Below are 21,894 nucleotides of genomic sequence, written 5' to 3'. Positions count from 1 at the left end.
TAGTCAACCGCGGATCCCGAGTGAGAAAGCGAATTATAACCAACAGATTCCCAGAACTGCTGTCTATAGGTAGCATATCAGATGATGTCCATTAGGGAAAATCATTGGGTGCCAATAGGTACTTGTTAATATATCACAGGATATATAAACACGTAAATTCGCAATGATTGAAGGCAAAAATTGGGATCAAAATACCCAAGACACTACTGTTATATTCAAATGTGAAAAATGTCATCAATGAACGATTTCCAATCACTCCTTGATCAACAGGTCGGGAGACTACCAAGACGATCATGGCCTGCGCCCATAGGTATGCATAATCTCTTAGCAATAATCCCAGTGCAGTTACGTTATGCAGTTCAGCTAAGTGGATAACGGAAAGGTTCATCAAAGAATCGGAGGCATATACCGATCAACTCTCTGCGCTTCCAGGGAGCTGCCTGGGCTACTGCGGGTGGTGGCATGTGTGCGACACTGCATGGAGCCTACAAGATCTTTCGAAATTTCCGTGGATTCAAATACATCTGATAGTATCCCTATTCTTGATCACCCATGACCGTGATATGTGCAGCTTAACCAACCGTCATCAAAAGTGTATAATTCAAACCATAATTGAACCCCCAGCGACACGACCAGTTAGATTGTAGTTTGTACAATTTGGTAGTCAACCACGAGATCATTCACTTTTGAGAATGGTGGATATTGGTTATCTTGTCGAAAAGCGCGATGAAACATATTAGGTCCGACTAATTGAAGACTAAAGTCAGTGAGCGGGCAGGCATTTTTGTTAACATTTCGTTCACGTTTGAGGTTTGGTTATATAGGTTACAAAAAAACATATACATGTTAGAGGTCTATAGTGGATCCGACTAGGACCGGTACTCTTCATCTTAAGCAGCTTTGCCTCGGAACGGAAAGTTATATCGGTGGACCAGACTGACTCTTCAGCCACACAGACATAGCAAATCATCATATAAGCTATAATCTGCATAATTTGCTAGTGAGGTATGGCCGCTTTGCTTCGGATATGAAAAGACGGATATTTTGAATTGTCGCGGCATTCGCTAAGCTTAATCGCTGCTCTGCAAAACCATGTGGCGACGGACCTGACTAACGTCATGGATCACGAGTTATGATTTGTGTCATCATTTCCTTTCGATATTCGCACTTCTCAATTGATTTGCTGGTACTGTTGTGTTCAGTGGCGAGAGTGTTTGGGCTGACATCATGATCGAACCCCAGATATATCTTCGGTGGCATAAAAACAGTCATCTTTCAGGCTCAGATACTATTGTAAACATATTTCTCAACCGCTAGTAAATGATCCAATATGCAGCGATATATCGTGAGGTCTTCTACCTCTTACGTCCCTAGGCTGACTCGAGCTTTCGCCCAAAAGGCTCAGTCCGAAACTAAAGGTGACCAGAAATGTGCGATCAACATCTCTATTGAGACGAACTCTCGGCAGGAGCTGATATAATTCGGTCCTAGTTAATGTCGCACCGGCATTCCCAGATGATTTTGAGGACTCACCTTTGAAGTCCGAGATTTTGGAGAAGCGAAACCGGGATCAGGGGATGAAGGACTCTGACCACCCCGTTCGTACATCATCGGACGTTTCACATAAAGTGACGCCACTGACAAATTGATGATCAGACGGTCTACGAGATATACGAAAGTATCCAAGGAAAACCGCCCCGGCCCCTTAAAAGCACGAAGAAAACAGATAAACCCGCCGAGAAGAAGCCGGATCCTGCTGGAGAGGCGCGAGCGCCTGAGCTTGATGAATTGTAATGTTTCCCCACTAATATAGTTGCGTCAAATATTCATACTGTATGACAATGTATCCTGTACTATTATCTCTCGTTGAACTTTCGAATTTTGCTACCCTATCAGAATGAAACTTATACTATGTATTTATCGTGAAACTTCGGTTCATGGTCGTTGTTATTCATATGCTACTATACTAGTACGTGGAAGGCACTGACTTCGACCTTAATGTAGGCTCTTAACTCGTGAGGTAACTCTAGCACGGTCTGGATTCCATTGTAGCGTCTATCAGATCATTAATTGGGAGCCACGAACCGGGTTGGGTTTATACACCAAGCTCCAGTCTAGACCCCCAGTAGCGAGCTATGGAACAGCCTAAGCATCCCCCGGTCACTGGGTAAATGCCCACTAAAGTGAGGCACGCCGATCAGGCAACTCGCATCCACAGCCTACAAATTCGGAATGTCACAGATTATACATGGAAAAGTCATTTTCGCACAAATTAAGCCCCTTCCCGCTTTCTCTCTGCCGTCTACCTATAAAACCGAAAAAGAATATTTAAGATGACCAGCGAGAAGACATCACAAGGCTGTATAAGCGGCCAACTATTACTTTACTGCTAGACACGTACATGGTCACGTCGTCGTGTCCACGTGACTCTTTTTAACCTAACTGGAGGATACTAACAAAGCAGAATGAAAGAGCTATCCGTTTTGATTTCACGTAGGCTTTTGAACAAGAAAGAAAGATTATATTTGATCCCCATTATCAAAATAAACAGACATTCTATTGCCTAGGTCGACCTGAGTCTCTTTGTCGTGCACATACATCATAAATCCAATCAAAAAAGTAGAATGATCCCAAAAGTTAGCAGCCCGCAGATGTATAACCGAAGCTCAATGGTGTTTATAGCCGATGCGCACCGTATATATGTCTATCCTTCGCAATTATGGTGAGATGAACGAATATTCAATGCTCTGAACTATCAGACGCATGGATCCACATCCAGTGGACCCACCTATACCAATGCGGGCAGACCTCGGCGCTGAGTCATCGACTCATCATGCCCGATCTAAATCATTCATCCAAAGACCTCCCCTCTCCTTGTTGTCTCCTTTACTCGGGTCAGAGAAGTGAATCCTTCTCTGGTATTCATTATTCTTCTTCATTTGATTACTCTCACCGACCGTTCAACCACTCAACCTTTATTTCAAAGTCCATTGTCTGCCCCGCCCATTACTTCCCCGCTCCGGTTGGGAATATCTGCTTTAGTGAATCACGGCGTCCTGATACTGCTGGGTCTGCTTTCTCTGTGAGAGCCCCCAGCCGACAATACCTCCGACATCGAAATCTGCCATCGCTACCCAAACCGCCAACATGAGTAGCCCAAAACGCAGAATCGAGACCGATGTGAGTAATGTTGCGGAAAGTCCGATAAGCCCCCAGCGTCGTCGGAGATACTAATAACGGCTGTCTTTCATTATACAGGTCATGAAGTATGCTCCACAAGTCCAAAAACATCCGAGATCTACGGCCACTAACCCTTAGCTAGGATGTACGACCGATAATCCTCCTGCCCTTTCCGCCGCTTTTCCCAACCTTTTTGGTTGGCCTCGGCAGGCATACTTGGTTACCGGGATATAATCTGACCATATATCTAGGATGATGAGTGACTATGAGGTGACTCTGGTCAACGACAACAGTAAGTTCTGACTCTGTGTCGGCTATGGATCTATATACTGACTTTGGAAATCTAGTGTATGTACTTTATACACCCTACAGCAACATTTGAACCATTTGAAGCTCTCCGGTACCAATTACTATCAACAGGCAAGAATTCTACGTTCGGTTCAAGGGCCCGGAAGAGAGTATGTGCCGCTGCAAATCAGCTGATATTAAATCATCCTAACTTTCTTAGCACCTTTCACCGGCGGCCTCTGGAAAATCCACGTCGAACTGCCTGATCAGTACCCATACAAAAGTCCAAGCATCGGATTTGTCAACAGAATCTTCCACCCGAATATCGATGAGCTGTGAGTTATGGTTGCTCCGACATGTGTGGAGAGTCAGAGTTTAATATCATTTTCCGATATAGGTCCGGCTCCGTCTGCCTCGATGTGATCAACCAAACCTGGTCACCGATGTACGACATGCTCAATATTTTCGAGGTTTTCCTTCCCCAGCTCCTCCGTTACCCCAACCCTTCGGATCCTCTCAACGGAGAGGCAGCAGCGCTGATGATGCGGGAGCCCAAGGCATACGAAGCAAAGGTCAAAGGTGTGTTACAATCCAAATATATATATTTGCTGTTATGCCATACTGACATCTCATCGCCAGAATACGTTGCCAAATACGCTAGCAAGGAGGCTGTGGATGAAGCAGGCGAGGACACCGAGTCTGAAGATGAGCTCAGCTCTGCGGGAAGCTACGAATCTGGCGGCGAAGAGCCTGCAGGTACCATGGACGATGTCTAATGGTCTGCAGTGCGAAGGTTTCTGTCGGGCTCGGGATTGACCTGGCACGAACATATTGCATCACTCTACTCTTCAATATCCATCAGGGTGCTGGATATCAGCGGGCGTTTTATTTTCTGACACAGGGGAGTTGTCATGTATCCATTTCTTTTTTACCCTGGCAATGTCTATCTATTATCTTTTGTATTTGCTTATCTATTTCAGTCCACCCAAGAAGCATTTGCGGTAATTACCAGCGGAGTCATGGGTTGAATAATTGATGCCAAATCTCTCATAGATATTGAGAGTGATATTCTTTTTTAAATATTCCCATGATATCATAATTATATAGTGAGCTCGAAATACTTTTTATATAAAAGCCATCCCATCCACAGCTAAACTTCTATATGGGTTGACTCGCCTACGATTCCATCTCCCCCAGAGGATTGGCACTTCGAGCACCTACGTCTATTGTCCTGATTTACGGCAACTCAAATGACAATGGAATTCAGATTGTATGTCTATACGAAAATAATGGATCAAGTCCAGCACTCAAAAAGAAAAATACATATACAAGCAGTGTACGACTGACAAGATGATATGAAGACAATAAAAAAGTGCAGACACAAAACACGCCAACAGAAAAGAAACCAACATGGGATGAAGAGAAAAATATTTCTGATAACAAAAGAAAAAGTCTGCGCCATTGGGTATTACCAGACCGAGAATGAAGGGAAAATAAGGAATGGCTATGTGTGTGTGAAAAAAAAAAGTCGACCTGCGATCCATGCAAGAAACAAAAATCCCTCAAATAACAGCGCAGCGCAAGAAAATAATGAAAAACGGGTCTTCCAGTACCCTTATCTGCATCTCTTGATGTAATCTTCATAGCCCACAACCTCGTTTGTCGTGTACAGCGTCATCGTCAATGTGCAGCGATGCATACCTTAAGCGTCTTTAAGTGACGTTCAGAACTCCAAACACATCATGGCTGGGCTTAGCATCTGCGTTGATATCGGTACGAGACCGTTTCTTGTTCGGGTTCATGACAACTTCACCCCAATGTTTTGGGACGGTGCCTGATGCGCCGGATGTGGGACGACTTGGTGGTGATGTGCGCGGGGTTGATACCACGGGTGTTGTTCTATCGGTTCTTTGTGATGGAACTGGTGATGCAGAGATAGGAGTGTGCAGGGTTGCTTGGGGTCGAAGGTGTGGTTGTGGCTGGAGGGACCAAATATCAATGACGGAGCTGAAAGAGATGATTAGCGTGAATTCAGTTCTCATTTGGAGCCAATGTGCCATATGTTAGAATAAATGGCAAATGGTACAGTATACTTACTCAGAGGTCCGCTGGCAAATGGATTCCAGCGCCTCCCTCTCACGTCTCACGTATTCCGAATCCGGCTGGCTTGCCTGGTGAGCGTGATTAAGTGCTCCGTAACCATACCCGGCTTGATAAGGGTCTTCTTCGAGTAGACGCGCAGATTCAGGCTGGAAAAAAGAAATGTTAGACAATTGCACTCTCCGACAAGCATCCCATGCCATCGAGCATTGGACTGAGGTAATGCGCGCTGAACATGTGATGATAAACCTAGCTCCAGATTCGGGACTCACCTCAGGAGACTCATGCCGATTCCCGCCGAGGCAGGAGGCACAGATACCCATTTATGAGGACCGGGATCAGGACTTCAGGATCGGGGATGTTCTTAGCTGCACGTTTGCGCTATGCGATGGGCACGAGGCATTAATCACCCCAATAGTTGAGATGCGGGTATCCTTTGTTGCAGAAGGCGAGAGAATTATCGGAGGGTAAGGAGTGTGGAATATGCAGAAAACAGAGAATATGAAATGAAACAAATGGCGCAGTCGAGAGTCACTGTAGACAAAAGGACTTTGAAGTGGGAGGTTGAGGCTGGGCGGCCCGTGCCATGTCATTTGGCCGTGGCCGCAGTGCGCCGTGGAAACATCGTTTTTCTCGATTTGGCATTTTGGTTCATTCCTCTCCACACCACACACACCACACCATGTTTGATCTACCAAATGCTAAGCGGTATGTTGACAAGAAACATATCCAGGTTTTTTTTCAATATACACAGCAGCTAATCTGGCTCATGCAGCGTCCGTCGCGATGAGATGCGTTCTCCAGAGTCATCCCGCTCGCCATCACCAGCACCAGATGATGCCGCTGCCCAGGATGCATACGCCCGCCTAGGACAGCTGCTTAATCTCGACCAATTGGATACTGCACAGGATACAACTAGCCAAGACAATCAGCCTGCGGAGAACGAGGATGAGGAACAAGAATTCGAGTTCCGGCTATTCAGAGCCCCCGCCAAATCAACGGAAGATACCACCAAGCAGCCAGGAAAGCAGACAGATGAGACAAGCACAGAGGAAAAGGCAGCGCCCATTACTCAAAAATTGAGGATTCGGCTGCATTCACCTACACCGGGATCTGGCGCTGGCACCGAGGGACGATTTGTGAAAGCCTCGCGCGGGTGGGATTATTACTTCTCTACACCTTCTCTGCAGGGCAGGAGCGGAGAACCCACCGCCGAAGACGAGAGCCGGATAACGGAAAAGAAGAAACAATTTGAGGACATGGCCGTTAGCGGACAGCACGTGCTGACATGGGCCAACTCGCTAGTCTGGGTAAGTAAATACATATTTGGCATTTGGCTAGTTTTATGTTTGCTAACTTAATTCATAGCCTGGCTGCCATCTTCCCTGGCGAGTCATCCATCTCAAGAGACATCAGACCAAAATGCCACGGCCAGCCAACAGTCTTCCCGTCTACGTGGTAGAAGGCGTACCAGTCTCGAAGAGTCCACTTACACGCAAGAAGCCAGGCAAGAAACGACGAGTGCAGCTGCGCAAGCGGGTTGCGGCCGCACAGGCTGCTAAGGAAAATGAAGCAGAGAAGCGGACTCGGAAGAATCGCGATAGGAAACTCAAGCGCAGACAAAAGGCGAGAGAGCAGAAGGCTGCGGCGGCGGGTGTCAGCGTTGAAGATGTCGTGATGGCTGGTGATGATGATCATTCCTCGGGTGGAGAAGAATGAAACTATCTAGCTTCAGGATAGATTCTTAATGTGATACCCGTGGGAGTGTTAGTTTTCTTCCCTTTGCCGTCAGCAACAATATTATAATATATCGAATTAAAGCGGAGTTTTTACTGTCGCGTAAGCAATCTGGAATGGACGAGCTTTGCATGGTATTTAGCGGTCTGATCGAGACCGATATGAAAAAAAAGCATGCAATGCATCGCTTCGCGGAAATGAATAATATACAACGCTGAGGGTATGAAACGAAATACGGAGCGGGAAGAAAGCACTCGCAAGTTAGATCAGTCTCGCAAAAAAAAATAAGAGCTATCCTCGCCAATCGAGTGTATAATCACACTTCTATTTAGCGGGCGCATCTAGAGTCGCTGTTAGAATTATGCTTTGGCTCGTTGAGACAATTGACTTACCGGTCTTGGCAGGCTCCACAGGGGCAGCAGCAGTGGCCTCGGGTACAGCAGCGGGTTCCGCGGTAGCAGGAGCTTCGGTCTTAGCGACAGGCTCCTCAGTCTTAGCGACAGGCTCCTCGGTCTTAGCGACAGGCTCCTCAGACTTAGCGACAGGCTCCTCGGTGTTAGCGACAGGCTCCTCGGTCTTAGCGACAGGCTCCTCAGGCTTAGCGACAACCTCCTCGGGCTTAACAGCAGCCTCCTCGGGCTGCGCAGCAGGGGCCTCGGTCTTAACAACAGGCTCCTCTGGCTTGACAGCAGCCTCCTCAGTCTTAGTAACAGCTTCCTCAGGCTTAGCAACAGGGGCCTCGGACTGCACAACGGGTGCAGGCGCAGCGGCAGGAGTCTCGGTCTTGGTAGCAGGCTCCTCAGGCTTAACAACAGGCGCAGGCTCGGCAGCATCAGGGGCAGGCTCGTAGTGAGTCTCGACGGGGCCGGCAGTAGCGGTCATCTCAGGGGCGGCAGGCGCAGTGGTCGCGCCCGTTGCCTCGGGTGCCTTGGCAGCATCTATCGCAAATCAATAAGTTAGTTGTGGGCCAAAGCGAGATGAAATTGGTATCAACTTGATAAGAGGGTGTCATACCGGGGGCAGAGTCCGGGGTGGCAGCGGGGGCGGTGGGCTGCGCGGGAGCTGTCTCACTGGCCGCAGCGGCAACGGGGGCAGCAGCGGCAGCTTCAGTCTCCTGTGCGGGTTGCTTCTTAGCTGCCTTCTTGCGACTGCTGAAGAAGCGCTTGAAGCCCTTCTTGACCTGCTCGAGAGCGTCGGGAGCTGGGGGGTGGTTAGCGCTGTGTACTTGCGGTTCTCCGAGGAACGCCAAATGTTAGGTCGGGAGGATCACTCACGAACACCAGGCATTTTGAACTAGTTTGAGATCTGGTTATAGAGGGGTTTGAGGATGTATGTGAATCAAGATCCGATGAGGGGATACGAATCGAAAAGGAGAAGGAGTCTATTTAGTTCCACGTGACTCTATGCTTTCTATTTTTTTATTTTTTTTCTGGAATTGTCTTCATCCTAGTCTGTTGTTTCCGATAGAGGGCGTTTATTGGCTGTTGGCGATATAATTGGGTCCTATCCCGCAGCTTATCTTGGCCTCTAGCAGCTATATTGTGGCTGTGTTGGCGCTAATTTGTCTACACTTTCATTTTATTTTTTCTTAAAACACTCGATCCTTGTTTCATACCATTAGTAGAAAGGGGAGATAGCGGGGAATAATTTAAATCCAAGGATTGTTCCTTTGCTATAGATCTAGATGTAATGAATCCCGAAGTCCCAAGCATAAGCGATGCAAGCATAAATGGCAAAGATAGAAAAGATACAGAAAGAGAAATGCAATGAGAAAAAAAAAAGATAACGCCGGGGTATCAATGGTATCAGGTTCCCAAGTCACTGCGCAGGAAGTGTATAACTAAAGAAATTTGAAAATGGTCAAGGCAACAGAATGCCCTAAGCCACATCGTATTAGCACCAATCAATGTTAATCAGAAACGACAGACATACCTAAAATAAGAAAAAATAAAGCGATTGCAATCTTAAGATTCTGGGCGGCGATGACCATGAGGAGAACGGCACAGAGAGACCACGTGGAGGATCCCCCTATCGCGAACCCCGGGACATGCTTGGACTTGAAAGCTGCATCGTCGATGATGGATTGCAAATTGGAAGCAGCAACGCTAGACTTGGCCAGCAAAGCTTGCGATACTTGCGCGTGGAATTGAATGGCCTCCTGGGCCCGCGATTGTGCAGATAGTGCTTCGGTTTGTTGGTCTTGGGCCCTCTGCAGTTCGCTTGCTTTCGATTCGGATTGTTGTATAAAGGTTTCCATGTTTTGAAGCCGCTTTGAAAGTTAATGGAAGGATCAACATAGTGGAAAAAATACTCATACCTCTGTCATTCTGGTTTCTTGCTCGAGAATCATGTTCATTCGGCTAGTCAACCATTCCTATGAAAAGGGGCAAAATGTTAGTCTCACAGTACACACCAAAAGAGAAATTAATATTTGGCAAACCATAGCAGCATCGAACTTCTGCATGCCTCGGTATATTCTGTCCATATCTGAGTCAAGAAGCGACTCTAGCGACAGGTGTAAAGAAGAGGCGAGATCCTTCTGAGCGACAGCATTGGTTTCCTGAGCCTGCAACGTCTCTTTGCTTCTAACCATTGCGTCTTGATGTGCACTTTGCAGAGCCTGCTGAAGTGTTACCACTTGGCTCGATACGTTCTGGATGCCCTGTTCGAAATTTAGTACATGTTTCAACTCTGAATAGCATAGCTTGTTCGAACTTTACCTTTTCGAGAACCCCTGTTCCAGTCTGCACATTTGACAAAGCCATAGATATAGAATCTTGGAGAGACGACACCCCAGCTTCAATTTCTCGGAGAAATTTGCCGAATGTTCGTTTGAACACAGAGTCTGTCGCCTCCATATCGGTCACAATTTTCTCTTGCAGAGACTGAACAGCGTGTATGAACGATTGCTGCTCCATAGACCGTGCAGCTGCATCTTGCAAAGCCTCTTGAAGTCCGTTGTTCAGCTTGAGGCTGCTCCTGGCAATAGATCGATGTAGGTCAACAAGCTCCTCTTTTTCCGTCTCCATTCGCGAGGCATGGCAAATAACAAGGGCATTCTGTCGACTGTTGCTGTAAGAAGTCCACCACTGGGGTCGCGACTCGAGTGTCTTCAGACACTGCTCCAATATTTCTTTCGGGACTTCATCTGATGCAGGATCAGACCCTCTGTGCCTACTCACAAAGCCGAATCGATTTTTCTGCGGAGGTGGAGACAATGTGATTGGAAGGCATGAGGGGGGCATTGGAGTACCAGCACCGTCGATCTCACACAGTGCCAGCCGTGCGGCGTAGACTGATCGAAGAAGATCGAGCGACTCTGGGCTGTCTGTCTGCGCGCCATCTTTGCCATCGCTGAATGTTTGACACGAGTTCACTAGTTTCGTCGCTGCAAGCCGGTTGCACGAGGGTGAAGATTTCATCGAGTCGAGGATTTTGACGGCTTCGTTGAAGATGCTGTCTTGGTCTTGCGATCGGGAACTGAGGAAAGAGATCGCGTCGATGTCTAGTGCTTTGGGTGCAAGAATTGGGACACCTTCTTGGGTTAGCAGAATCATTTGAGACACATCTGAATGTCTTACTGTGTTGTGAAGCACTTGCTCGACTGAGGTGTGCAAGTGCCAGGAATGTATATGATAGCACTTGAAAGCTATCGATTGCCCTCATAGTGAAGCGCCTAGCTGGGTTCGGCTATGAGTGTTGCTTTGGATGGGCCCTGGTTCTTGATCAGTCGTGTATATGGTCTAAGGTAATGGGTATAAGATGGTATGCGAGAAGAGCGGTATGAGACGAAAAGAAGTGGATGAAGGATGATTTCGAAAGTGAGACTTGACATCTAAGTTGTTCAGCTCACGCCCAACGCTGGCTTTACTTTTTTTCTTGACAATTTCCCCTCAGCACTCAGTCGGCTACCTATATGGACTTGATTCCCTTTATTAGAATACCAATGCAGTCGAATATCTATCATTCGAAGTCTGAGGGCGAGTTAACGAACTGAGTATTCTTGTATGGGAGTTATATGGAGGTAAGATGTTCCCCAGATAAACCTGACAAGCACTACTCCAATGTTTCAATCGGGAGATCACTCTTGGCACAGTGCTCCATCCCCTTTAGTGGACCTTAAGGCCCTCTTGGCAACTATTCCTGATCATGAATGGATTTTATTACGGGGTCACCTTAGCAAAAAGGACATTTGCCAGCCTATTCAAGCTGAAAATAGCGCGAAGAAGGTCAGCCACTGGGCCAAAGGTGTTTTCCCTGGGCTAATATTTGGGTTCAAATAATAGCCCGGGTGGTGCAGGTGGTTTCAACTTGAACTTCCCTTGCAACATCTCTCTATTGGCAGATATTGACTGCTGAAAATTGCCTGTTCATTCTAAGGCTCGGTTGGGTACAAACTGGGAGATTTAACAGCGGGAAAAGGCAAGCAACAAAGAAGAATATAGAGTACTAACTAGAAGAGAAAAAAAAAAGGGAAGCAAAAGAAAAAGCAAAATAGCAGTGTCCCTTGAACCAGGTGTATTTACATAGCGGACCTGGTAGTGATTACTATATGAGAAACATTGAAGTCCCATTCAAGAAAAAGAGGAATCCGGCAAGTCACAGTTTCGGACCATGTACGGCATATCTGCGTGTAAATTAGAACGGACTGTGTTATTTTGTCTTTTTTTTCACTTTGCGTGGGAGAATCAGAATGGTTGAGTTTGGATTTCTCCGCATTAGTTTAGCAAGCTTTGGCAATGGACGCATCCACAAGGAAGCTTTAACACCAAGCCAATTTATTGCCGCAATATATTCGAATATCGTCTCCCTGGAGTCGAGGCATAATCAACGTTGAAATCATAATCCTCAGAGTAAACAAAATGAAAAAGCAAATTATATAGATAGTCACGTGCGCGCTAAACCCCATTAGGGGCAACCCATCTGCAACAAAATCGAAAGTCCGCAACACAGCATCCGACCCAACACGCGCAAAATCACCATGTCGTGCTCCATACCCCAACGCTGTGCCCGCCAGCTTCTTCGAGAACCCTTCCAGCGCGGCTGCCTACCCATTTTCCTCGCACCCGCCTTCTCTCCCCGCACACAATGTTTCTCGACCACATCCCCGGCGCAGTCCCGAGTCGGAGGTGCACCTCTCTCCATCCCCCCGGAGGTGTCATTTAAGCTCATCGATCTCCCCGCGACTCTCACCCGGACACGCGGAAAGGATATCCCCAAGTTTATGGCTGAGATTAAGGGGCCTAAGGGTAATGTGTTCTTGCTGAAATGTGGTCCGGCCGATGGATGCTAATTCGTCCGATTGACAGGCGAAATGAGCCTGAATATTCCCTCGTTCCTCACTATCACCCCTGATGAGACTGGCCAGAAGGCTACCTTATCAATCTTGGATCAGGACGTCCCTCACCAGCGTGCCATGTGGGGTATGTTCTCCTGTCTTTTCTCCGCGGCGGTCTAGTGCGGCAAGTCATGGTCTAACATTTTACTTTCCTATCTAGGAACCATTCGCGCACTCCTCCATAACCACATCCTCGGCGTTTCCGAAGGTCACGTCTGTGTCTTGAGTATGGTTGGTGTCGGTTACAGGGCCACGATCGAAGAGAAGGCGTCCACCGTCAAGGCCACCTACCCCGGCCAAAAGTTCGTTTCCCTTAAGGTCGGATTTTCTCACCCAATTGAACTGGGTATCCCCAAGGGTGTTGTGGCGAGCACACCGCAGCCTACCAGAATCCTATTGGAGGGTGTTGACAAGCGGATTGTGACCCAATTCGCAGCCGAGATCAGAGAATGGAGACGCCCCGAGCCGTACAAGGGCAAGGGTATCTTCGTCAACGGAGAGACTATCAAGCTCAAGGCGAAGAAAATCAAATAGACTGGAAGCGCTTTTCTTTTCAGCTGCGCGGGACATTTTGTGTTTGGTTCCGTGTTTTGTACTCTTATCGTCATATATGTATTTTTTATTCCTCTCACAAGCGATGGTATCACAAATCTACTTCAAACTGAATCTGCTCCCCAGGAGCTCAAGTGCAGTGAAAGAGGTGACGAAACTAAATTTTTTAGACCAATTACAGCTTCAGAACGGTCTTGACGGCAGCAATGACCTGGTCCTGGTGGGCCTTGGGAGCAGCAACGACACCCTTGTTGACAGCCAAGGTCCGGCCCTTGCTGAAATCCAACCGGTTGCCGTAGATGTCAGTCACCTGGCCACCAGCCTCACGAACAATCACGTCACCAGCGGCGTGATCCCAGATCTTCTCCTGGTAATCCTTCTTGACGGGTAGACGCAGGTAGACGTCACCGGCACCACGAGCAATGGAGCAGTACTTGGCCTGCGAGTCCAGTCGCACGCTAGGAGCAGTGATTCCAAGAAGCCGAGCAACGGCGGCGTTGTCGCCCTGGGCGGAGTGAGCAGCCTCGACACCTTCACAGAAGACAGCGTCGGAAATCTTGGCGACGGGGCGCATGGAGATGGGCTTGCTGGCAGCAAGAGCACCACTGGCTAGAGGACGGCTGGTGGCACCCTCACCCAGGATAGCGGAGAACAGGACACCGTTGCCGGCAGTCGCGGACTGCTGGACACCGGTGCTGGCATCAATGGGGGCAGCATCGTCGACGGGGAGGTTAGGAGTACCAATAGCACCGACCTTGACGTCACCGTCAACCATCAGACCGAGACACACAGCGTACTGGCCGCCACGGAGGAAGCCCTTGGTGCCATCGATGGGATCGAGCGCCCAGATGCGGCCCTTGGGGCCACCGGCACTGTTGCCGCTGTCAATGATGTCCAGCATGCTCTCCTCGCTGGTGAGGGGGCCACCCAGAATTTCATCGCTCTCCGCATCATCCAGCTTGATGTCCTTGACCAAGCGCCAGATCTCAGCGCTCAGGCCTTTGTCCTCACGTAGGGTGCTGGCCTCCTCCTCGGCAACGATCTCATCATTGGGGAAGTTCTTGCGGATGGCAGAGATGATCAAGGCCTGAGCGCCGAAGTCGCCAATGGTGACAGGAGACTTGTCGTCCTTGGAGACTGTGCCTTTAGCCTTCTCGAAGAAGACCTTCTGTGTCAAGAGACACGCCCGCTGGACGGCCAATTCGGCGATGTAACGTTCCTGTTGGTAAGACATTGTTGTAGGATGGCTGGAGGAGAAGTGGGGGAGAAGGAGAGAGAGACGAGAGCGGGATTTCAGAGCCACGCTGACGGCGAGAATGAGGGTGGAGCAGACCACGAAGCGGGACAGTACGCGTAACAAATAGGAACGTGGGGATGGATCTGTTCGGTGTGCAGAAGAAAGCTTCATCCGAAATCGACTGGCAAGAATTGCAGCCGGGATCGACTGCTCTTGCTTTCTCGTGGTCTTATTGGTTGATATAATGGTTTGCTAAGTCGTCATTCACGGCCTCTTTCTCCTAGTTAGCCTCAGGCACAAGACCCCCGCCCTAATCCCCTTTAGGCCGAAATAGTCACGAGGAGCCGATAAGCTTACACAGTCTCAGCGTTGTTTCAACTCTCCCTTCCCCTGTAACAAGGCCGTTTTGCAATTTAGATGCCCTATTGATCAAATTGGGAACTAGTTACCTATTTTTTCTACGTTCGCCGCACCTTTTCATAGTGCTTATCGGATTAACGGACGCCAAGACACCCCTGGGGCCTCCGACGTCACCGACACCACGTGAAGGTATCGCGAAAGCTCCCTAAAACCTTATGTTGGTTTTCACACCATTAATCCCTTTCCGGCATTTTTCTAGAAAGTCAAGTCGCATCCTCTCGCGCTCGATACTCCGTATACACCCAATTCTTGCGAAACATTTGTGTAAACAGCGCCGTGCGGGGTCATCTCTATACCGACATCGCAGCGCGGGGTGATTGCGGGCTGCTCGATACAAGGGGCAGAATCTTCAATTCCCCAAACTTGTTCCTACTTAAAACAAGTACACACTGTTCGAGAAGTCATTCTCTTGACTAGGCCAGAATGTTCCAATCCTCCGTAAGTCATTGCGTTGAAACAATGAACCGTCCAGCACCGACTGATATGGCTTTCAATAGAAACCGTATTCGGCTGTGACCGTACAAATCGAGGTCCTTACGAGCGAACAATATGAGGTCGAAGACTCCAGCGGAATCGTCGATCTAGTGGAAGTAGTTCGCATCCAGGCCAGCGGCCCAATGGAAGCAAGTCGGGCTCTTCGCAAGAAGCTGTGAGTGCACGAGTATTGACAGCGCGGAAAATCAGTCTGACCAATCCAGAAAATACGGTAACATCCATCGACAACTTCGCGCACTTACTATTCTCGACTTCCTGGTTCAAAATGCAGGGGAACGCTTCTTGCGCGATTTCGCTGATGAGGCATTGCTCGAACGTCTGCGCATTGCAGCTACTGATTCAGTTTCGGATCCCCTCGTGAAACAGAAATGCAAACAGATTTTCGGACAATGGGCGGCAACTTATAAGGACACTCCTGGTATGGCAAAGGTTACGGCGCTATACAAGCAGGTTCCCAAGCGAAAGCAGCCTGCAACCCAGGCAAAAGCCAAGGTTCTTCGCGAGGGATCCACTCCGAATCCGAACGACCCCCCAATGGGTCATGTTGTATCTGTGTCAGGAGCTGGTGGACCATCCACTCTGCTGACGAGTCCCAAACAAAAGGCCAAGAAATTCAAGAAAGATAAGAAACTATCAATTAGCGGCAAGAGATTTGATCTGGAAAAGGAGCGCCCTGATATCTTGCAAGCGCTTGCTGCCTCTTCCGTTGCTAGCACCAACCTGTTGAATGCCCTCAAACTCGTCAATCGCGAGACGCACCGAGTGAGTGAGGATGCGGAATGCATCAACCGATTCGAGACATGCAAACAGCTTCGTCATGGGATCCTTCGATATATTCAGTACATAGAAACCGAAGAGTTCCTGGGCGGTCTGATCCATGCAAACGATGAGCTAGTGGATGCATTGATGGCATTCGAGGTGCTAGACAAGAGCGTGGACTATGACAGTGATAGTGAGGACGAAGGTTTCGAAGGCAATTGGAAGCAGAGACATGGACTTGGACTGGATGACACGGACGTGAGCGACGGCCTTGTCGGGCTTAATATCAATCCTCCAAAGCCGCCACGGCCGAATCGTCCTGATAGCCTGCCTCTTGCATCTTCGACGCAACATTCACGTCAAATCTTTGAGAGCGGGAGTGAGTCGGAAGAAGAGGATGATGAAGACAATCCCTTTGGGGACAAGAATGCTATAAAGACCCCGGCCATTGAGAAGTCTGGACATACTTGGTAAGTCACTCTTCCTCTCTATTACATGTCATGTTACTAATGTCTCTACAGGAAAGAGGTCTGATCCATGTGATTACAAAGCTGAAGTTCAGATGATCTGTACTTTTGCGGTTTGCGGTTTTTGCTTATTTCATACATTGTCTGGTCTTGTGCTCTATCGGTATACCCAAAGCCATTGGCTATCGTGTTGCTGAAAGGTGAATATTCATTTTGACCGTTTGTGTCTTGGGTGTGTATATTCTTAAATTGGACAATGATTGCATTGCAATTTCTGTAAACCCTTTTTCAAATTCCCGAGCGAACATATATATTGGTTTTGTTTGAAAGAGCCACTTAGCTTGTAGCCCTAAGCCCATTGTAAAACATTCAATGGTTAAAAACCCAGCAGACTGATTAGTCAAATAGCGCCGAGAGCCTTAGAATAAGCCAGAAGAAGCCTCACACAGCTAGCTAAACGCCCCGCCCCTGACTCTCTTCGGCCTCTTTCGCGCCTTTTTCGGCCCCCTCCCGACGGACTCGACAAAGAAATCTATAAAGCAACGTAGTGCCCTAATAATCGACAAACTGAACATATATCTTCTCATAACACTAAAACCAAGTCATCTATTCAAAAACAACATAAAATGCCGGTGACCGAACTCGCTCTCCTCCGGGTTAAATCGCAAGACTCCTCATCCTCTGCCAAGAATACTGCCTTGGAAGCACAGAAGGCACTGACGGAATACTCGGGCCATCAGGTTACATATTTCCGCCAGATTGAAGATCCAGAATCCTTTTATCTGTTGGGTGGGTGGGAATCTATCGAGAAACATACAGCCGGAGGCCAGTGGACATCATCCGTAGCCAACCAGAACCTACACCCGAAGTTGAAGGGTAGTTTTGATGTTAGCTGGATGTTTCATTTGGACCTTGATGTGAGATTTTCAATACTGATGAACTAAATTTGTAGTTAAGAAGTATAAGCTAACGGAGCGGATAGCTACCTACATCCAAAATCCCACTGGAAGCACCTGTCATCGCTATAACACGCTGCTTTGTCGAGGCGAGCAAGAAAGATGAATTTGACGCTGTTTTCAACGTCGGCGTGGCTGATTTGAATGCGTCCACTTCCCCATTCACTTCCTGCGGTGCGTGGCGCATCGACAAAGAGGGCGAAGATGAGGAATTTGTTCTCTTCAGCGGGTGGAACCAAGTTCAGGATCATTTTGATTTTGCGGGGTCTGAGGTTTCGAAGGAGTTTAGGAAGATTCAGGCGCTGATGAAGGATGCGGATGTTAAACATGTACGTATTGAGAAGTGGGAGTAAATTATTATGTGACTTTCGTTCATCTATGTGGTATCTATCGTGGGGTTATTAGATTTAGTCCTGGGCGTGGATGTGCTGTTCAGGATAAATTGTGTCATTGCCTTCCTGCCATCCAGTTTGAGTGGTGCCTCTATATGCATGGCGCCGAGGACATCTTTCCTCTCGATTTCCAAGCCGAGAGACTTAGCGTGTTGTTCTAACTGGACTGGTACGTATGGTGGAATCATTTCGTCTTTCTCGGCAGAGAGAAGAAGGATCGGGGGAAGGGAGCGGGGCGTTGATGGTGTAGTTTCAGGGTTGGCGATTTGTGATCCAGGTTGATCTCGCCATGTAGCCATTTGTCTCATCTTAGCTTTGATATCCCAGGTATTCCAAGAGAATGGCCAAAGATATCTGTATGGAAGCCATTTCTGAGGATAGAGGCTGACGAGCATATCTTTAATGCTGGATGTTGGCGCCTCCAAAATGAGCCCGGCAATGGGTGCCAGCGGTTTGTTACTGCCTGTATTTGAGGTTTGCCCGTCATGTTGGTGGGAAATATATGTAGATACTGCTGAGCACGCAACAGCAGCACCTAGGCTGTGTCCCCAGATTATAATCTCAAGATCGGTTTCTGGGGACGCATATGTTTCCGAAACCCAATTCAAGAATGCCTGGGCGTCCATCTCAATACCGGACTGTGTGGCGCGGCCAGATGATGTCCAGTAGCCGCGGTATGAGAGAGCAGCGATAGTATATTGAGAGACTTCGGAGTCAGGAATAGGAGATGAAGTTGATCTTGACGTTTTCGTAATTGGACGCAAGACGTGAGAGAGGAGAGGCAATCGCATAGGAGTCGATCCACCATTGCCTTGAAAGTAACAGATCACAACGGACTTTTTTCGTCTTGGGATATGATCTTTATTTTGTAAAGCACCGGCTTTTGAAAAAGACTCAGCGTCCTTGTGTGGAACCGGAATGTAACCCTCACAGACAGCCAATTTAGTCCCATCCAAACTGCGAATTCGCTTCTCCTCCCACTGCACAGGTCTGCACTCAGCCTCATAGTCTGAAATAACATCAGATCTTGTGAATGGAGGTAGCCAGGATAGGTAGAGGAGCTTGTTTTGCATAATGATGATCCAGAAGCATTTCCACGTCCATAGGCCGAGCAGAAGCCCGATGAACATAAGAGGTGGTACAGCAAAGCTTGGAATGGCGTCTGTCATGATACTCCTTGCTTGGATCTTTGATCGTACATTTTGAGCGACGTTCTGTTTCTTTCTGACGATGCTGTGGAGACCATTGATGCCATTTGACGGGCTGTTGTTATAAGAACTTGGTGAGGGATGTCGCGTGTGGGTTGATGATATTAACCTCGGCTTTGAAGCGCGCAGCGCGTGTCGTAATCCGCAACGTCCCAGCATCAGCAGAATTGGTTGGCGAGTAATTGGTTGGTTTGGAGGTTGTTGGATGGTTGCCATTCACAGGGTGGAGTATTGAAGCGACAGGCCTTGACTCAGCAATTCCAAGGCCCCGGCCATCCCGAGGTCTCTAGGGTATGAGTATACAGTCAGGATAAAGCAGTTTTCCGCACTTGAATAATGTGTATTTCTCAAAATATTTAGTCAAATAGGAGAATAGCTTTATTTCATCACTCCGCCACCGAAAAATGTGTAAATTGTCGATTCAATTTGAATCACACGACAAATATATTCCCTGTCCATCTCCGAAACAAGATCGAAGCTCCAACAGGCGATGAAAATGATAGCATTGTGAAATATTCAAATGGGTATTCGTGGTCATCTGGAGTCATGATATGAAAAAGAACAAAACGCAACCGCAACAAAAAAGAAAAGATGAGTCCCTTCCCAAGACGCCAAAGTACCAAAACCGCAAGCCATGCAATGATGCAAAATGAAATCTCACAGAACCTTCGATCGCATCCACTCGCTCGTACCAACTCCAAGATTAAGCCCATTCCGCTCCCACCAACGTCGAACACGACCCTCAGCGCCAGAGCTCGGATCAGCATCCTCAAGCGCCTCTTCAATGTCGCAAGTCTTGAATTCAACCCGCAGACCGCAGCTTTTCCACCATTGCAAAATGTGGTCGTGGCCATTCTTTGTCGGGCCAACCAGTACCTGGTTATCGAAAATCATCTTTGGGCCCTTGAGCTTATACCAGAACTCGAGGACATGGACATGGCCATGCGTGCTCGCGATGCGGGCAACGTTCTCGGCGTGGCTATAAGGGATCCCTGATGCGTCCCACCAAGCAAGCGATGCAGTGCGACCCGATTGCGCGGCGAGTAGCACGGATTTGCCGACTTTGAGAGACAAGGGGTTGGATTTTGGGGCGATGGCCGAGGCGGCTTTCCACCAGTCAAGTACGGGGACTCGACCTTCGGCGCTGGCAGCTTCTAGGGCACGCTCGCTGTATCGTAGCGGGAGCCCGGAATGGAGCCACCAGTCTAGTACCTCGACGAAACCAGCTCGGGAGGCGCCGTCCATGGCGTCGGCCATGTACTCTTTGTTTGGGAGGGCGGGCGCATCTCGCCACCATGTCAGTACGTTCGGGTTGCCATAAATCGCGGATGCTCGATATGGAATATTTGTGAGTCGAGATGTTGTCCAGAGGAGGTCCAGGTGTTGTTCGGTGAGGTAGGAAAGGATGTCGGTGCGGGAGAATTTGACGATGAGGTGGCAGGCAAGGTCGGAGAGCGGTTTCCAGCGAGGCAGCGCATCAATGCGGTTTTTAATTGCCGCAAAGGATCCTCGCAAGATAGTATATTCGAGTGTGGCCGTGGTGGACATTTTGGGTAGATGGCTCTGCCATTCTTGGGGAACAGGGAGATGAGTTGGAATGCCCACGGCTTTGGCTGTTTCCCAGTCGCGGAGTTGATCCTCAAAGACATTAAGCCAGATTTCCAGTGGTAAAAAATCGGCATTGCCTGTATGTTTCGTTTGTGGCGTGGAGCCGCTGGCACTTCCAGATGTAGATGTCGACGCAGTCTTAGGCGGGACCGCAGCACCATGGGGGATTGCTCTGGTCGACAGAGTAGCTTCCCATGGCGGAAGTTTTAAACTTGTCTCCAGTGTCTGATGTAACTCCTTCAGGCCGTCCCATGGCAGTATTGTCAGGTCTTCGGGTCCGTTCGACTTCCAGAGCACAGGCTTGACAGTGCAAATCCAAGGCCAAAAGCGACTGATTTCATCGAGTTGTCGAGTGCTGAGCGGGTGATCCCATTCTGACACCGTCATTCCTGGAATGAGGATCACCGGTTTCTTCGAGACCCAGCCACGAAGAAGCGCCAGCGTCAAGGTATTCGTCAAACCGGCCAACATGGCCCCCAACGTTCCGGCATCGATGGGCGCAACCAAGAGCATGTCCGCCCATTCGCATAGCTCCGCCGTCTTCGCCTTCAGCCATTTCCGCGCGGAGGTTTTCTTATCGAACGTTTGGCTGTCGACCGTATCCATATAGTGCGGGATCTTGTTGGTGCCCGTGAGCAACGCAGAGGGTTCGTCTGTGATCAGTCGCAGCTCGATATATGGGTTCTGGACGAGGGACGGGAGGACGGTGCTGGCGAAAGCACTATCTGTCGACAAAAGCAAACGGCGGCGGCGAGGACGCGATGCTGTCGTATTTTGCACCGCTTTGTTTCCAATCACCGTCTCATCACGGTCTCCGTCCACCTCCATCTCCCTTGACCACGTCTCTTTTGTAATGCTATTGCCTTGTATAATTGGTGAGATATTAGATCGAAATCCAACTGCCATGCCAATGCGACCAATAAGACAGGCTGAGCTGTATGAGGATAAGTCGGTCGCACGGAAGAAGTCTGGTAGAGAAGGTATGGAAAAGAATCGAGGTCGAAAGGCGACAGAACAATATCAATTAAGGACACTCGTACTCCTAACTGCAGAGATAAGTTATCGGACTGTGGTCTGATCAGAGTCCAATCATGCGACCCGGGATTGAAATCGAGGCTGTTGCTTTGTTTTCTGCAACAATCAACGGAGTTCGAGCG

The 21,894-nt window shown here is 48.5% G+C and overlaps 11 protein-coding genes across 11 annotated transcripts; 6 read left to right on the top strand and 5 right to left on the bottom strand.

The window, feature by feature from the left end:
* Nucleotides 1-1,330: 1,330 nt before the first annotated feature.
* Nucleotides 1,331-1,794, top strand: N7447_001879 (uncharacterized protein; the record flags this gene model as incomplete). The annotated part of the gene is made up of 3 exons (XM_057226155.1): nt 1,331-1,430; nt 1,492-1,598; nt 1,657-1,794. The coding sequence occupies 3 exons, from the start codon at nt 1,331-1,333 to the stop codon at nt 1,792-1,794; spliced, it is 345 nt and encodes a 114-aa protein (XP_057090171.1).
* Nucleotides 1,795-3,147: 1,353 nt separating this feature from the next.
* Nucleotides 3,148-4,244, top strand: N7447_001878 (E2 ubiquitin-conjugating protein UBC8; the record flags this gene model as incomplete). The annotated part of the gene is made up of 6 exons (XM_057226154.1): nt 3,148-3,220; nt 3,474-3,528; nt 3,574-3,638; nt 3,689-3,803; nt 3,866-4,047; nt 4,108-4,244. 6 exons carry the CDS (start codon nt 3,148-3,150, stop codon nt 4,242-4,244), a joined length of 627 nt encoding a protein of 208 aa, XP_057090170.1.
* Nucleotides 4,245-5,180: 936 nt separating this feature from the next.
* On the bottom strand, nt 5,181-5,891 carry N7447_001877 (LAMTOR1/MEH1 family protein; the record flags this gene model as incomplete). Its single annotated transcript, XM_057226153.1, has 3 exons — nt 5,181-5,475; nt 5,566-5,717; nt 5,841-5,891. The coding sequence occupies 3 exons, from the start codon at nt 5,889-5,891 to the stop codon at nt 5,181-5,183; spliced, it is 498 nt and encodes a 165-aa protein (XP_057090169.1).
* Nucleotides 5,892-6,250: 359 nt separating this feature from the next.
* On the top strand, nt 6,251-7,287 carry N7447_001876 (DUF2011 domain-containing protein; the record flags this gene model as incomplete). Its single annotated transcript, XM_057226152.1, has 3 exons — nt 6,251-6,276; nt 6,344-6,878; nt 6,937-7,287. The coding sequence occupies 3 exons, from the start codon at nt 6,251-6,253 to the stop codon at nt 7,285-7,287; spliced, it is 912 nt and encodes a 303-aa protein (XP_057090168.1).
* A 342-nt stretch (nt 7,288-7,629) lies between these two features.
* N7447_001875 (uncharacterized protein) lies at nt 7,630-8,592 on the bottom strand (the record flags this gene model as incomplete). Its single annotated transcript, XM_057226151.1, has 4 exons — nt 7,630-7,646; nt 7,698-8,243; nt 8,320-8,505; nt 8,580-8,592. The coding sequence occupies 4 exons, from the start codon at nt 8,590-8,592 to the stop codon at nt 7,630-7,632; spliced, it is 762 nt and encodes a 253-aa protein (XP_057090167.1).
* A 518-nt stretch (nt 8,593-9,110) lies between these two features.
* On the bottom strand, nt 9,111-10,971 carry N7447_001874 (uncharacterized protein; the record flags this gene model as incomplete). The annotated part of the gene is given in 6 exon segments (XM_057226150.1): nt 9,111-9,145; nt 9,238-9,574; nt 9,623-9,679; nt 9,746-9,967; nt 10,026-10,873; nt 10,887-10,971. The coding sequence occupies 6 exon segments, from the start codon at nt 10,969-10,971 to the stop codon at nt 9,111-9,113; spliced, it is 1,584 nt and encodes a 527-aa protein (XP_057090166.1).
* A 1,315-nt stretch (nt 10,972-12,286) lies between these two features.
* N7447_001873 (mitochondrial 54S ribosomal protein uL6m) lies at nt 12,287-13,177 on the top strand (the record flags this gene model as incomplete). The annotated part of the gene is made up of 3 exons (XM_057226149.1): nt 12,287-12,554; nt 12,615-12,728; nt 12,804-13,177. The coding sequence occupies 3 exons, from the start codon at nt 12,287-12,289 to the stop codon at nt 13,175-13,177; spliced, it is 756 nt and encodes a 251-aa protein (XP_057090165.1).
* Nucleotides 13,178-13,370: 193 nt separating this feature from the next.
* N7447_001872 (3'(2'),5'-bisphosphate nucleotidase) lies at nt 13,371-14,429 on the bottom strand (the record flags this gene model as incomplete). Its single annotated transcript, XM_057226148.1, has 1 exon — nt 13,371-14,429. The coding sequence occupies one exon, from the start codon at nt 14,427-14,429 to the stop codon at nt 13,371-13,373; it is 1,059 nt and encodes a 352-aa protein (XP_057090164.1).
* Nucleotides 14,430-15,275: 846 nt separating this feature from the next.
* N7447_001871 (LSB5 family protein) lies at nt 15,276-16,640 on the top strand (the record flags this gene model as incomplete). The annotated part of the gene is made up of 4 exons (XM_057226147.1): nt 15,276-15,290; nt 15,350-15,501; nt 15,551-16,576; nt 16,628-16,640. The coding sequence occupies 4 exons, from the start codon at nt 15,276-15,278 to the stop codon at nt 16,638-16,640; spliced, it is 1,206 nt and encodes a 401-aa protein (XP_057090163.1).
* Nucleotides 16,641-17,199: 559 nt separating this feature from the next.
* On the top strand, nt 17,200-17,882 carry N7447_001870 (uncharacterized protein; the record flags this gene model as incomplete). Its single annotated transcript, XM_057226146.1, has 2 exons — nt 17,200-17,490; nt 17,556-17,882. 2 exons carry the CDS (start codon nt 17,200-17,202, stop codon nt 17,880-17,882), a joined length of 618 nt encoding a protein of 205 aa, XP_057090162.1.
* Nucleotides 17,883-17,905: 23 nt separating this feature from the next.
* Nucleotides 17,906-21,705, bottom strand: N7447_001869 (uncharacterized protein; the record flags this gene model as incomplete). The annotated part of the gene is given in 3 exon segments (XM_057226145.1): nt 17,906-19,184; nt 19,201-19,374; nt 19,791-21,705. The coding sequence occupies 3 exon segments, from the start codon at nt 21,641-21,643 to the stop codon at nt 17,906-17,908; spliced, it is 3,306 nt and encodes a 1,101-aa protein (XP_057090161.1). The 5' UTR covers nt 21,644-21,705.
* Between the last annotated feature and the right edge of the window lie 189 nt (nt 21,706-21,894).

The sequence above is a fragment of the Penicillium robsamsonii genome, assembly GCF_028829455.1.
Source record: "Penicillium robsamsonii strain IBT 29466 chromosome Unknown utg000001l_segment0_segment0, whole genome shotgun sequence".
Taxonomy (NCBI): Eukaryota; Fungi; Ascomycota; class Eurotiomycetes; order Eurotiales; family Aspergillaceae; genus Penicillium; species Penicillium robsamsonii.
Note: the sequence above shows the minus strand (reverse complement) of the source record. Positions and strands in the feature narration are given on the sequence as shown.